General features: G+C 46.5%; 1 protein-coding gene across 1 annotated transcript; it reads left to right on the top strand.

The window, feature by feature from the left end:
• Positions 1–1,878: 1,878 nt before the first annotated feature.
• Positions 1,879–13,278, top strand: dhx9 (DEAH (Asp-Glu-Ala-His) box helicase 9). Its single transcript, XM_063461196.1, has 28 exons — positions 1,879–1,971; positions 2,757–2,911; positions 2,986–3,126; positions 3,235–3,343; positions 3,478–3,644; positions 4,027–4,175; positions 6,145–6,191; positions 6,477–6,613; positions 6,694–6,783; positions 7,025–7,186; positions 7,637–7,714; positions 7,787–7,978; positions 8,170–8,311; positions 8,444–8,526; positions 8,622–8,778; positions 9,223–9,320; positions 9,399–9,612; positions 9,815–9,909; positions 10,067–10,140; positions 10,254–10,406; positions 10,485–10,645; positions 10,942–11,053; positions 11,152–11,313; positions 11,472–11,599; positions 11,677–11,906; positions 12,106–12,221; positions 12,329–12,529; positions 12,774–13,278. The coding sequence occupies exons 2-28, from the start codon at positions 2,801–2,803 to the stop codon at positions 13,111–13,113; spliced, it is 3,849 nt and encodes a 1,282-aa protein (XP_063317266.1). The 5' UTR covers positions 1,879–1,971; positions 2,757–2,800; the 3' UTR covers positions 13,114–13,278.

The following is a 13,278-nucleotide window of genomic DNA, read 5'->3' as shown; positions in this document are numbered from 1 at the left end:
TTTTTAATAAAAGTTAACAAAGCTTATGTTAAAGCTTAGCATAACTTAAATGTGATAATTCATCTTAAACCATGTGGAAAGCTTACATAAAGCACATAAAAATATGTATAAAATTAATTCAATATAATATATGAAAGATATCACATTAAAGAAAATCTGAGTACTAATATTAAATCTTTACTGTTTAAAGTATGTTTAAAACAGTAAATATGAGGTCATCTATCAAAGTTGTGGAATAGTTCTGATGAGGAATCAAGAAAATATTTTTTGTTTTTTCCTTTTAATTAAACTGTTTACTGTAGTTATTATCGCTGTGGTGCGTTCAGGGAGATATAAAAGGTTCAGGATGTGCTCGGGGTTAGGGTTTTATTCTAAAACCAAAGACAGCCACAGACGTTTATTTTCAGTCCCCACAGATGAAAGCATATTTCACCTCCTGCTGAGTTTGGAGCGAAACACAGTGTTTTGTGTTTTGTGTTGTGGAGCGCTGATTCTCGCCTGCAGGCACGTTTTCTCCTCCTCCTGCTGCTCAGGTAGTTTCCATGTGTAAGATGTGTCCTGAGGCTGCAGGTGAGCCAGCAGACACACCCTGAGCCTCAGACACACACTTACTCACACACACACACACACACACATTATGATCCATCACACACACCCTGCCTGCTTACACACAGAGTCACACCCAGTCTGTCCATGTTGCCGTGCCAACGCACCTTAACACACACGCACATTTAGTTTATTGAGTCATAATAAATCTTCAGTGCAGATTTTATCACCAAGTTTGTGAAGAAATTGCAAAACTTTCTGCACCGAGTTTGATTTCAGCGCTCGTTAAAAAACCTAAACAAGAAGCTGAACTCAGTTAAAGAATCTCCTGGTCTAAAGCAAATACTCTGACCTTTTACCGATTTTTAACAAACTGAATCTCACTAGAAATAAATTATTATTATTATAAACTGTTAAGTCTCTTGTGTTGGAACAAATTAATCATCAGATGTGATCACGCAGTTTGTTGCTTTGCTGTTAATGTTTGAACAGCTACAATTTCTGTAGTTAAATGCAGAAAGTTTCAATGTACTGAACCAAATGACTCAGTTTTGTCTTTACGATGTAAAAATACTATTTTAGTTTCCTCTTTTTCTGTCTCAGATGCCCTAAATTAAATCAAGTTCCCACTGAAAATCCATTTGTTTCCTCAAAAAAAGAACATAAAAACACTCTAAGAGATGCAGGTAGGGCTGTTAGATGATTTTCTACTATTGTTTTCACATGATCTATAAATCTTATTGAGCTCGGTCCTTCAGGTGCTTCAGGTTAAATATCTGGTGCCTTCAGGAGAGGAGCTCAGGTTAACACAGACTGATGGATGACAGAAGTTTTATTTAAAGTCTGTCATGTACAAGAAACATCATCTTTAAAACACTCCAGATCAGTTTCACAGAAGTTAATGCCTGAATACAAAAAAATATCAATTCAGTATATTTTATCCATTCTGTTCTATTTTTTTATTCTATTCTGTTATTTTATACTTTTCTAATACTTATACTAAATATAAACTAAAGGTTTATAATGGCCTGGCTTTATAACTTTCACTGTTTTGATCATTTATACTTAACAGGCATTTATAACTATGGAGCTCAAATCTGTTTTGCTGGTGTAAAGATGACTGACCTCTGTACCAAAGTGCTCATGAAAAGAGGAACATGGAGCACAGCTTTCATGTATTCTCTCCACTGTGTTAGAACAATAAAGGCTAAAAAAACAAAACAAATTTAGTAAAAAATAAAAGAAGAAGAAACAGAACTTGATGGAGGCCGATTCTCCCTCCGGCCTGAGGGGGCGCTGAAGCACCGGCAGTTACGTTTATTTTTAACCGAAAGTGAAGCGTAACCGGAGGAAGCCAACGCTGATAGTCTACCGGCGCTTAGCTGCTGAAGTCTGGAGCAGCTTTTGCAATTTTCTGACCTGGCTGTAAGTACAAATACTTCGGATTAGTTTTCCCCGCATTTCTTCTTAATTTAATCATATTTTTTTGCGACGCGATGTGAGTTGAAGTTCCGGTGATAAGTAGCTAGCAGGGGGCTAACGTTAGCCTGCAGTCACGCATTGATTCGGTTAATTTCACACATTTATCTGAAACTAATTTTTATATAAATTGTACTGGAAGTTTAAAGATAAGTGACTTAATTTCGTGATTATAAGTCATCAATTTAATTTTACACTTTGAGGCTAATGTTAAATGCTAGCCAAACATTACAGAGTTGAATCTGATGAATGCTAACAGTGTTTTCTGAAATCCAGTCCACAGTAAAAACAACCCGCTGTGCTAATGATGCTGTTATCGTTTGTATCCCGAATCACCTCAGACAGCGGGATTTATCCTAGCGGTGGACAGTAAATGCATCCATCGAGACTGGGTTTGAGTTACTTCATTTAATTTGCATATTTATGTTGAGTAAAGTGACTCAAAGTGATCCATACAGCCATGTTTACATAAGTGAGTCACTATCAAAGACCAAAGTTCATCTTAAAAGGTGGTAAGCAGACAGCAGCAAGGCTTCTACCAGAGTTTGGCCAGTTAATTATTGCAGTAATTTCTTAGATGTGATATTATCCGTCCCCAGTTCAGCAAACCGACTTTTTTTGGCAATATTTACCGACTTTCATCCCTCTGTGACTCCAAACCAAATGATATTCACAGTAAATGCCAGATCTAAGCTAAATATCAAGGAGTTTGACAGCAGTTTGTTTCTCAGATTAACTGGTCCACGGAAGAGGAGGACCCTCCTGTCAGTCCACCATGGCGGACATCAAGAACTTCCTGTACGCCTGGTGTGGGAAAAAGAAGCTGACTCCAAACTACGACATCCGAGCAGCGGGCAACAAAAACAGGCAGAAGTTCATGTGTGAGGTGAGCGTTCAGTCTGACATCAGGGGGTTTCACTCGGTGAGGTTTTTGTTAACCTTACACCGTACTCCCTGCAGGTCCGAGTCGATGGCTTCAACTACATTGGGATGGGAAACTCCACCAATAAGAAGGACGCGCAGACCAACGCCGCCCGCGATTTCGTCAACTATCTGGTCCGAATCGGAGAGATGAACGCAGCAGAGGTCCCGGCCGTCGGGGTCAGGAAGCCGTTCCTGTTTTTCCTTCTTTTTTTCTGTAGAGATAAAAACTGATCGTTTCTCTCATTTTGTCTTTTTTAAATGAGTAAGTACGTTTTCTCCCATCAGGTGAGCGCTCCCATCGCAGATCAGCCTGATGCAGCTGGAGATGCCGGCTTTGGAAACCTCCCTTCTAGCGGTCCTCTACCACCTCACCTGGTAGTGAAAGCTGAGCAAGGTACCGGCAGCATGGTGGCTTTAACGACTCCAAACATCACAAGTTCTTACTTTAATGTGGTGAGGCGGGTCGGATTAAACGGGTTCAGATATTCAGCCGGCTTCTTTCTGCTTCTCCTTCTTTATTGTTCTCAGGGGAAGGCAGCGTCAGTGGGCCGGTTCCAGGAGTGACCGGACTGGGTTACGCAGGAGGAGGAAACTCGGGTTGGGGCAGAGGAGGAAGTGATGGAGGAGCTCAGTGGGACCGAGGAGCCAACCTGAAGGAGTATTACGCCAAGAGAGACGAACAGGAAGCGCAGGCGGTACAAGATAATTCCAAATTACAGTGCAGTGAAAAGCATTGGTAATGTTAACATTAAGCTCCTTAACGGGAAGTAAGCTGCTCCTAAGTTACAGTCGTCCCCCTAAAGCTGAAATCTGAACCAGAACCTTGCACAGATTTACTAAACTTGGAACAACCAGCCAAGTTTACACTACAGGAACTGCTCTTTCACTCCGAGGACTCTGCTTTCATGAAGAAAACTGGCACTTGGGGAATACCTTTCTACTTTTTTTTTTTTAAACTTTGGCCATTAATAATATGCAGATGCATCATTAGAACCAGAATGAGTTCCCCTTTTTTTTTCTTCAGGTTCGATTTCTCTCCCTCGCTAAACGAACTCCCGCCTGTGTTTTTGTTTGCAGACTCTGGAGTCGGAGGAAGTGGATCTGAACGCTAACCTTCACGGAAACTGGACTCTGGAGAACGCCAAGGCCCGTCTGAACCAGTTCTTCCAGAAGGAGAAAACCAGCGCTGAGTATAAATACAGCCAAGTGGGACCGGACCACAACAGGTTTGGAATCTCAGAGGTTTTTAGACCAGCTGGAAATTCTAAACCAGATCCAGTCTGAGGGGTCACAGCTGGAGCCAAAACAAACACTGACGGTGTGACTGTGATTTTAATGAGCTTCAGCTGCTTGATAATTCTCTTTAGCTGAAGAAAAATCAGAAGTATTTCCTAAAAGCAACTGTGATTTTGACCAAAGGATTTGATTTCTCCATTTGAAGGGAATAGATTGAATCTCGGCTGGAAGTGTTTTTCTTTTGTTTCCCTTCAGTTTGGATTTGGTTTGGAGTTCACTGCCGGCCTTCAGCCACAGACCTGTTTTATTTTGCATGTTCAGACATTAAGTTTCTGATTGTACTGATACTGCAGAGCAAGCGCTGCTTATTTTAGTCATTCAGCTCAGAGATTCTACATAAATGTATCAAATTCATTGGAAAATACAATAATGGCAAAGATTGGCCCCGCCCCCAAAGAGCCACTCAGCAACCAAACTGGGAAACACGAACTAATCATATTTTTTGGCCTGAGCTACAGCAAAGCTTTACAACAGCTTTAGTTGTGTTCTTAGTAAAGATGGCGACGAATGAACTTAACATGGCGTTTCTTCAGCGTTGTGGGAGGAGTCAGAGATGGTGGCATCTCTGGACTGAGCTGTTGTGGAACTTTGTGCATGTGCAGGAGACGTTTGAGGATTTAAGCTGAAAGTGTTGATCAGCAGGGTGGGGGTGGGTTTCGGCACAAATAATCAAAGCTCCGCCCGGAGAGCGAGCGCTGTGCCTGAAGTGACGGGTGGTAACGCTCAGATTGTCCGTCAACATAAAGCACCTTGAGGCGGCTGTTGTTGTGATTTGGCGCTATATAAATAAAATTGAATTGAATATTCTTTGTAAAAGAAAAAAAAATTGCCAGTTTATGTAAAACGAGACTTGGAATTTCTGATTATTGTAAATAATTTCCTCCAAAGAGCAGCGCGAGGGTTTTACAGGACATGTGTTCAGTTGATTTTATGTCCTCCCTTTCTTCTCCTGCTGTTTCTTTCTTTCTGTTTCCTCTTTTTTTCATCTCCTGCTTCCTTTTGATCTTTTTACATCTTTCTCTTTATTTCTGCTGCCTTCTCAATTCTCCTGTTATTTTCCTCATTGAATGAAATTCTTAAAGGTTATATTCTCTTTCTTAAAGACAACACGCACCAGCTGGGTCTCAGCTCAGCCATCATCGTATTTCCAGACACCTGTAAACACGTCTTCTTTGTCTTCATGCACATAAATGTGTGACAGTAGCCTGAATACGACCCAGCTGGTGTGTGTCGCACTGCAGAGCTGACGTGTGTTGGTTGGTGGTTGATGTTCAGGACGTTCCTGTGTGTTTTTCTGCTGGACTTGCTGTAAACCCAGAGACCTCCAGAGTGTGTCGGCTACACCAGAGAGCTCTCACTGTTCACACTGAGCGCAGACACCAGCTAACTCACACTGAAACAAGAACAACTAGAATAAGTGGAACCCGAGCCCGACAAACTCAGACTGGTTTGAGTTGATGAATTGTTGTAATGTGAGAAATGAGCTGTGATAAGAGCTAAATGTCAGCTGGTGAAATGGGCAGGAGGTTAATTTCAGAGGCTGGAGTGAGTTTCCTGCTCCATCAAAGAACACTGAGGTGACGCCAGAACTCACAACCACACCAAAGGAAGACATGGGACAGCGTTTAGGTGCACTAAAGCTGTCCCATGGGTGCAGCTCAGGGCTTGGTGGAGTCTGGTTGTGATTTCTGGTGTCGCTGTTCACCGCAGGGCAGAGCGCAGCCAGGAGAATCAAAGCTGTTGATTGGTGTTTAAAAATCCCAAAGTCTGGCAGAAAAACATGCAGGCTTCCTCCTGAGAGTGCAGCAGGTGAGTTCAGCTCCTAAGTCTACGTGCAGTTTGATGCTTTTGTTCTAGAAACAAGGAGTGAAGCCGTGACGTTTGTCTTTGTGTCTGCAGGAGCTTCATAGCAGAGATGCAGCTTTTTGTGAAGCAGCTCGGCAGAAGTAAGACTCCAGAACATTTCCTATTAAATGCTGAAGTTGTTTTAGACGATCAGCAGTGAAAGAGGTGAGAACAGGATGCAGAGAGAGAGCTAAAAACCAAAATGGCAACCACACCGGACTCTGTGCGAGCGTGCCCGAGAAGAATTAGATTTTTATTAACCTGTTCTCGGATTAACACTGGATGGAAAAGTTACAGAAATTGTGATAAATGTGATCAGAAACCATGAAACACCAGTTGCTTTCTGTTGTTCGTGTGAGTCAAACGTCGCTGGGTTTGCTCTGCAGGGATCACGGCTCGAGAGCACGGCTCCAACAAGAAGCTGGCGGCTCAATCGTGCGCTCTGTCTCTGGTCCGACAGCTGTATCACCTGGGAGTCATCGAGGCGTACTCCGGGGTCACCAAGAAGAAGGAGGGAGAAACTGTACGTTTAAAAACAGGCAGAGACTGACCGACACATCACACGGCTCATTTTTAAAACAGGATTTTGTTATTTTCGCACAGTTGGAGGCGTTTGAGGTCAACGTGTCCCCAGACCTACAGCAGCAGCTGGCCTGTGTGGTCCAGGAGCTCGGAGTCAGCGTCCCCCCACCGGTGAGTCGCATGTTCAGTGTCTGTCAATCCAACCTGCTCTTCAAAGGCAACACGTAGTAAATAAAGCAGTGTGGTGTGACGAATCTGTTCGTGGACGTACACATGAAACCAGTGAAACGCTCTTCAGTGCACCGGTCTGCAGATGTGATGTGGTGGATGCTCTTCAAAGCAAACTGTCGTCGTCAGAATAAACGGAGCGTTTACATTCGATTCAGTAACATGAAGGTTTTTTATGTTCCAGCCTGCAGACCCCAGCAGCCCGGTGTCTCTGGTTCAGGGGAAGCTGGCGTACTTCGAGCCGTCACAGAGGCAGACCGGAGCCGGAGTCGTCCCCTGGTCGCCTCCTCAGGTCAACTGGAACCCCTGGACCAGCAGCAACATCGACGAGGGGCCGCTGGCCTACGTGAGTCTCACGAACCCTGAAACCCTGAAGTAGGATCAGTTTGTGGCTCGTTGATCTTTATTCTATTTTATTCTACTGTATATAGTATTCTATTTTTATTCTATTCTGTACAGTTGTGTACTGTATTTATTCTTATTTTATTTTATTCTAATTGTCCTTCATAACTTTTGCACTGTCCACTTCCTGCTGTGACAAAACAAATTTCCCACGTGTGGGACTAATAAAGGTTATCTTATCTTATCTTATCTTATTAGCAGGTATTCAGAAATCATGTTATTAATTCGCCAGATGAAGGAGTCCCACAGGCTGTGCAGACGCTCGGTGTCTTACAGTCATCAGAGTCGTGCAGCTCTTCCCTCTGTGCTTTGTTTTCCTGACAAAACTTTACTGATTTCTAAATCGGAGTCGTGGTGAAAGCCTTCCGTAAAGACCCCGTTTTAACCCCTGCAGTGCACTCCGGAGCAGATCAGCGGCGACCTGCACGACGAGCTGAAGTACCAGCTGGAGCATGATGAAAACCTGCAGAAGGTCGGTCTCCTTTACCTTTACGTCTGCGTTGATGAAAGCGTGCCGTGAGCCTTAAACGATGCTGTCGTTCAGATCCTGATGGAGCGCGAGCAGCTTCCCGTCAAACAGTTTGAGGAGGAGATCATGGCGGCCATCGACAAAAGCCCTGTGGTGATCATCAGAGGAGCGACGGGCTGCGGTAAAACCACTCAGGTTCCTCAGTACATCCTGGACCGCTTCATCAAGGGGGGCCGAGCATCGGACTGCAACATCGTGGTCACCCAGGTAACGCCGAGGCGTCCTTTCGCCTGCCTCGTTTACCTGAGAGCTTACAGCCTGTCTTCTGTATAGATGATCAAGCAAACATTAAGCGGCTTTAAGCTCACTTCATTGCAGTTTGAGGTCTGATCCATGTTTGAGCTCCGTGTGCTCCGTAAACCTCCGCACAGCAGCCTTGACTTTCTTCTTCTCTGCAGCCCAGACGGATCAGCGCCGTGTCCGTGGCTGAGAGGGTCGCCTTTGAGAGAGCAGAGGATCTTGGGAAAAGCTGTGGCTACAGTGTCCGATTTGAGTCCGTCCTGCCTCGACCCCACGCCAGCGTCCTCTTCTGCACCGTCGGTATGGAAACCGCTGTATACAAACTGTGCTGCTGCCTCAGCAACTAAGCAGCAAAGCCGTGGTTACCTGGCTGGGCAGGGGAAGCGATTTGGTGGTCCAGCTGTGTAGATCTGAGTGGTTTTTGTGTTTCAGGTGTTCTCCTGCGGAAGCTGGAAGCAGGAATCAGAGGCATCAGTCACGTCATCGTTGATGAGATCCACGAGAGAGACATCAACGTGAGTTTGTTTGTTCGCTGATTTTAGTGACTCGCTGAGCCAAAAACACCCCGGGGGCTTCTGTCCGTTGTCTGACCCTCTGTGTGTCCATGCAGACGGACTTCCTCATGGTGGTCCTCAGAGACGTGGTCCAGGCATACCCGGACGTGCGCATCATCCTCATGTCGGCCACCATCGACACCACCATGTTCAGAGAGTACTTCTTCAGCTGCCCCGTCATTGAGGTGTTTGGACGCACCTTCCCTGTCCAAGGTACCTCCGACTCACCGGCCTCACCTGTGTGTGGAAACATTAAAATTATGATTGTCTGTGGACTTTCATGTAATATAAACTGATGATAAGCACTCATACAAGTGTGTTTGGCGACCCGTTAGCCGGGAGGTTTGGGTGTAATGGTGAGCGTGGTGCGTCCTGCAGGTTTTAGATCTCACCCTGGGTCAAAACACCTGAATCAAATAATTACTTCATGACCAGGCCTCTGGAGAACTTCAGGATATGTTGAGGAGGTCATTTAGCCATTTAAATCAGCTGTGTTGGATCAAGGACACATCTTAAACCTGCAGGACACCGGCCCTCGAGGCCTGGAGGTCTCCACCCCTCCCTAAACTGTTTTAAGCCAATAATCAGTGTAATAAACAGTTATTGTTATATCAGCAGAATAATGTCTGTTTGAAAAAAACTCTTCTTTGTTTTCAGAGTATTTCCTGGAGGACTGCATCCAGATGACAAAGTTTGTGCCTCCACCGATGGACCGAAAGAAGAAAGACAAAGACGAGGAGGGAGGAGACGACGACGTGAGAAACGTTTTTAAAATTCTTCTGCACTCTGACAAACGTCAGAATTATATGTGATTGCAAAACGTTTCTCCCCAGACTAACTGTAATGTGATCTGCGGGCCGGAGTATACGCCGGAGACGAAGCACTCGATGTCTCAGATCAATGAGAAGGAAACGTCCTTCGAGCTGGTGGAGGCGCTTCTGAAGTACATCGAGACGCTGCAGGTGGCCGGCGCCGTGCTCGTCTTCCTGCCCGGCTGGAACCTCATCTACTCCATGCAGAGACACCTGGAGAGCAACCCACACTTCGGTACGCGTCACACCACACAATACCAAAAACGCCTTCAGTGGAGAGTCACTGCTGTGGGGACTGTTGACCGAAACACTCCCCCTGACACTGCAGTGGAAAGCAGCAGAGACTTCTTGGATCTTGGTTTTTAGCTGGTGTTGTGTAGCTTTGTTGCTCATCGTGTGAGAGCGCTGTAAAAAATCTGGTATGCTGTGCCTTTCAGGAAGCAACCGGTACCGAATCCTGCCGCTGCACTCTCAGATACCTCGAGAGGAGCAGAGGAGGGTGTTTGAACCAGTTCCTGATGACATCAGAAAGGTCAGTGACAGAAATACATAAAAACTTCATCCTAAATTTAATTTGTGGAATTCAAACCTTTTAAACGATGACCGACGTGGATGAGATGAAGTGTATCAGTGTGTCTGATATGGGCTACATGCACTGAGCATGGCTGAACCACACGCTGACGTTTCAGGTGATCCTGTCCACCAACATCGCCGAGACGAGCATCACCATCAACGATGTCGTCTACGTCGTCGACTCCTGCAAGTAAGTGTCCAACCGCTGCGGTCTGTCAGCGCTCACAGGTGTAGTTTCTCTTCCTGAGGTCAGCGTCTGAGCGGGTTTGGGGTTAAAGGTCGCACTGTTTGCTGTGCTAACAGGCAGAAAGTGAAGCTGTTCACCTCCCACAACAATATGACCAACTACGCCACCGTCTGGGCCTCCAAGACCAACCTGGAGCAGAGGAAAGGTCGAGCCGGCAGAGTCCGACCGGGGTTCTGCTTCCACCTCTGCAGCCGCGCTCGATTCGACAAGTAAGGCGCGTTAATCCTCCGGCACGCCGCGGGCTGCTGCGTTTGGGTGTTAACAGGTGTGTCTGTGTGGCTCTGCAGGTTGGAGACTCACATGACTCCAGAGATCTTCAGAACTCCGCTGCATGAAATTGCCCTGAGCATCAAACTGCTGAGACTCGGAGGCATCGGCCACTTCCTGTCTAAGGCTATCGAGCCACCGCCACTGGACGCCGTCATTGAGGCCGAACACACCTTGAAAGGTACAAAAGGCCTGATCTGAAGGGAAACGGACTTTCAGGGCTGCTGGGAATTAGTTCTGTGTGTCTTGGTTTGTCCTCTCACAGGTCTGACGCTCTGATTTATTGATTTTAAATGATCAGCACTGCTGTGGCCTGTTTTTATGCCTTGTGTTCGGTTTCTTTGCCCTTTGGTCTGATTCTTGGTCTGTGCTTTACTTTATAAAGTTGATATTTTATGTTTTGTTTTTGAAGATCCTTTTTTTCGCCGTCAGTTTCCACATGAACTATTTTCACTGTAATTTCCGTGTTTGTTGCAGAGCTGGACGCCCTGGACTCCAACGACGAGCTGACCCCTCTGGGGCGGATTCTGGCTCGGCTGCCGATCGAACCTCGGCTGGGGAAGATGATGATCATGGGCTGCATCTTCCAGTCAGTTTCTCGTCTCTCTGCTGATTTTCTGATTCTCTCAGCTCGTCTTTAAATGAAATTCTCATTTTCGTGTTTCCCATTTTCGTGTTTCCCTCCAGCGTCGGCGATGCGATGTGCACCATCTCAGCCGCCTCCTGTTTCCCAGAGCCTTTCATCAGCGAGGGGAAGCGTCTCGGCTTCGTGCACAGAAACTTTGCTGGCAGTCGTTTTTCGGATCACGTGGCGCTGCTGTCCGTGTTCCAGGCCTGGGACGACGTCAGGTCTGTGCCGCGTGCTCTTACAAATGAATAGCTAAATCATAAAAATGGTAAACTTTATACATAGAGCGGTAAAGTTACAAAAGACCTCTGCAACACGAGTGACAGGAGGTGTCGCCAGCTGTGGCGTCTCGTTAGTGAACACTTGTTGTTCTGCTCAGGATTAACGGAGAGGAGGCGGAGAGTCGCTTCTGTGACCACAAACGTCTCAACATGTCGACTCTGAGGATGACCTGGGAGGCCAAAGTCCAGCTGAAGGAGATCCTGGTGAACTCTGGATTTCCTGAAGGTACCCGAACGCACCATCCTGACACACAAAGCTGATTGAACCGGCGGGGAGCTCACCTGCGCTTTCGTTTCCCTCAGAGTGTCTCATGACGCAGATGTTCAACACGGTGGGGCCGGACAACAACCTGGACGTGGTGGTCTCTCTGCTCACCTTCGGCTCGTACCCCAACGTCTGCTACCACAAAGAGAAGAGGAAGATCCTGACCACCGAGGGGCGCAACGCCCTCATCCACAAATCCTCCGTCAACTGTCCCTTCAGCAGCCACGACATGATCTACCCGTCGCCATTCTTCGTCTTCGGCGAGAAGGTGAAACCCAGAACTGCCAAGTTCACCTTTTAACATGAATATTATTACTTTTGTGTAAATTAACAACAGCAGGTGTTTTTTTTTCCTGTAGGTTTTCTCAGTAAATAAATATTTAGATGAATTTACGGCCCTCCCAGCATCACAGCCAACATTTCTCTCAGGTGGGGACGTTTCTGAACGTTGTGTTTGCTGTTTTCAGATCCGAACCAGAGCGATCTCGGCTAAAGGGATGACTCTGGTCAGTCCTCTGCAGCTGCTGCTGTTCGCCTGCAAGAAGGTGACCTCTAACGGAGAGATCGTGGAGCTCGACGACTGGTGAGAGACCGACCTGCAGCTCGTCAGCACTCTCACTCACTTCCTGTTTCCTCTGAGGCACTGTGATTCGCTCTCCTCTCAGTGACCTTTCACTTTAATGATGGCAGGATCAAACTGAAGATTGCTCACGAGGTGGCGGGGAACATCCTGGCTCTGCGGGCCGCCCTGGAGGCGGTGGTGGTGGAGGTGACCAAAGACCCGGAGTACATCAGACAGATGGACCAAACCAACGAGCGGCTCCTGAACGTCATCAGACACGTCTCCAAACCGTCGGCGGCCGGGCTCAACATGATGGCCAACAACCAGAGGTAACGGACGTCCTCAGACAGGAAACACAGCCTGCCTGTTTCCTTTTTCCACACGAATGAAGGAACGTTTTAGTTCATCCTTTCAGCGTTAAATCGCAGGTTTTTCTCCCTCTATGATGAAACTTTGATGTTTTGATCTTCTTTGGGTCTCTGCTTCATCCTGTTATCACTCACATCGCCTCTGATGCCTCTGAAAACAAACTTTAGACCTTCAAACATCTCCTCTGTTTGTGTGTCTGTGCAGGATGGGAGACGGTCCACGACCTCCGAAGATGCCGCGTTTTGATGGAGGAGGCGGCAGCAGAGGTTACCAAGGAGGAGGAGGCTACAGGGGAGGATATGGAGGAGGAGGAGGAGGGGGATACAGAGGAGGTGGAGGATATGGAGGAGGAGGAGGATACAGGGGTGGTGGAGGATACAGAGGAGGTGGTTACAGAGGAGGTGGTGGTTATGGTGGTGGAGGAGGAGGTGGTGGTTATAGGGGAGGCGGAGGTGGAGGAGGAGGTGGTTATAGAGGAGGAGGCAGCACTTATGGAGGAGGTGGAGGATACAGAGGCGGTGGCGGGTACAGAGGAGGATACTAACGTTAAAAATCAGTCGTCTCGTGTCTTCTTCTTCTTCTTTAGTTTATTTTGTAAAAGATTAATGTGAAATCGACCATCGCAGTTAAAACGATGTTTGACTGGAACCTGCTGATGTTTGTTTTTATGGTCTGTAAATGAAAACGTCCCCAATAAATCTGTCGTGTT

This window comes from Pelmatolapia mariae, linkage group LG18 (genome assembly GCF_036321145.2).
Source record: "Pelmatolapia mariae isolate MD_Pm_ZW linkage group LG18, Pm_UMD_F_2, whole genome shotgun sequence".
Taxonomy (NCBI): Eukaryota; Metazoa; Chordata; class Actinopteri; order Cichliformes; family Cichlidae; genus Pelmatolapia; species Pelmatolapia mariae.
Note: the sequence above shows the minus strand (reverse complement) of the source record. Positions and strands in the feature narration are given on the sequence as shown.

What these genes read in the sequence shown, in the direction of transcription:
- dhx9 (XM_063461196.1), top strand. Translation starts at nt 2,801, where the DNA reads ATGGCGGACATCAAGAACTTCCTGTACGCCTGGTGTGGGAAAAAGAAG. An exon ending in TGTGAAGCAGCTCGGCAGAA is followed by an intron (nt 6,192 to 6,476) that starts GTAAGACTCCAG and finishes TTTGCTCTGCAG; the next exon opens with GGATCACGGCTCGAGAGCAC. An exon ending in TACGTCGTCGACTCCTGCAA is followed by an intron (nt 10,141 to 10,253) that starts GTAAGTGTCCAA and finishes CTGTGCTAACAG; the next exon opens with GCAGAAAGTGAAGCTGTTCA.